Genomic DNA, 1,944 nt, shown 5'->3' on the forward strand with positions numbered 1-1,944 from the left:
GGTTTTACTTGTACTTCAATAGACGAATAAATAATATAATCACAAGTTAATAAACATAGTAAAATATATTCACTTTTTTAAAAATAATTTTAATTCCATTTATCCCGTGGAATGTACTGACTGATAAATCTTAAATAAACTGCTTGAATATTAAATTGGTAAATTTTAGGCAATCATAAAATAAGTTTTAAATTATTATCTTGTATAATATTATCACAATTTTTACTAAAAATGCTAAATAAAAAAAACACTAATTTTTTACTTTAATCACAGTTACATTAATTGAGATCAAATATCTGTTGGTTTGATTCATATTTTTTTTAAATTTCGCATCACTATATTTATGATTATAAATAATACATGAAATATAACATGCAACATATGACACTGATATCCGATTGAAAAATAACATACCCATAATTTATGTTTTGCAGATCTGCCGAATACAACAACAATGTCTTGTTGGTATTTTGACAAAGACGAGCTATTTCGAACCCCCTCTGCTCGAGATGGCATACCACATGAGAAGGAGACCCAGTATCGTCAAGATGGAGCAAAGTTCATCATAGACGCTAGCACTAAGTTGGGCTTGGGCTACAACACGATGGCTACTGGTGTTGTTTTTTTCATCGTTTTTACATGTTTCATTCGTTCAAAACGTTCCCTAGATATGTGAGTCTACCAACCTTTCTATTTTATTGATGGTTCAGCCGTCAAAATAATTGATTAAAACTTTCAAAGAATTTATTGCCTGGTGATTATAAAAAGTATTTATGTTTGACAACATTACCTGTCACTTCAAAGGCGATCATGTAATGCAATGTAAATCTCATCGATACTATCCCTTATTTACATTGTTGCGGTGGCAGTAAATTATATCTGGCTGTATTTTGCTGCCATTGTAGCAATGAACTTATTATTTACATTATTATATTGCAGTATCTGTAAATAATATAACATTAAGATTAATCGATTTAAAGTTAAAAATTAACACAGAAGTACTTACAAGTATAACAGGTACATGCTTTTAACATGGCTTTTGGAAACCATTATATGCTGAACTGGTATCTAAACCGTTTTGTTTGTTTTTAAATTTAATGCCATTACCTGTAAAATAATTTTTTTTACATATTTTTGAACTAATTTTTATTATTAAATTATTAATTCTTAAAATAAAATAATTAATAAGAAGAAAGTAAACTACAATGTGTTATAGTCAATTATTTTTTGGTATGTCTTAATTATTCATAGTTTTTATGAATTTTTTGTTATCTAGTATAGTATTAACTTATTGAACTACATTATATGAATTTAATGTGTGTGCAATATTTTATTTCAGCTTACAGCTTGCTGTTGTCTTTTTCTTGCTGGTAAAGTAGAAGAAACGCCAAAAAAAAGTAAAGACATACTAAATTTGGCTAAAACAATATTACCTAAGCACAAATATAAAACCTTCAGAAAAGACCCAAAGGTTAGTTTTTTACTCATTAAATATGTAAAATACCATTTTAATGGTTTGAATATTTAAATATTTTAGGAAGATTTATTGATACTCGAGCATAAATTATTAAAAACAATTAAATTTGATTTACAAGTTGATCATCCATATCGGTTTATAACGAAATATGCTAAATGTTTTAAAGGTAGGTAATATTTATTATTATTTTTTTTTTTCATTTTTAATATTTATATCGTTTTAATTTTTATTCAACAGGTGATCAGACTAAACTGACTAAAACAGTACAAATGGCTTGGACATTTATAAATGACAGGTAAAAACTATCAATTTGTCTATATCGGTAATATTCTTATTAGAACAAATGTATTAACTGATTAAGATCAGAGATAGATTCTCATTTTTATTTTCATTTTTAACAATCTAATTATAAATTATTTACATTATTAAAAATATATATGATATATAGATAGATCCATCCCTGAAGT

At 25.9% G+C, this 1,944-nt stretch overlaps 1 protein-coding gene across 1 annotated transcript; it reads left to right on the forward strand.

The window, feature by feature from the left end:
- Positions 1-454: 454 nt before the first annotated feature.
- Positions 455-1,772, forward strand: LOC112600776 (cyclin-K-like; the record flags this gene model as incomplete). The annotated part of the gene is made up of 4 exons (XM_025348077.1): positions 455-619; positions 1,340-1,471; positions 1,538-1,643; positions 1,715-1,772. Coding segments are annotated over exons 1-4 (461 nt in total), but the record flags the coding sequence as incomplete, so codon positions are not given.
- Positions 1,773-1,944: the final 172 nt, after the last annotated feature.

The sequence above is a fragment of the Melanaphis sacchari genome, unplaced genomic scaffold (assembly GCF_002803265.2).
Source record: "Melanaphis sacchari strain LSU unplaced genomic scaffold, SCAv2.0 Contig711_pilon_pilon, whole genome shotgun sequence".
Taxonomy (NCBI): domain Eukaryota; kingdom Metazoa; phylum Arthropoda; class Insecta; order Hemiptera; family Aphididae; genus Melanaphis; species Melanaphis sacchari.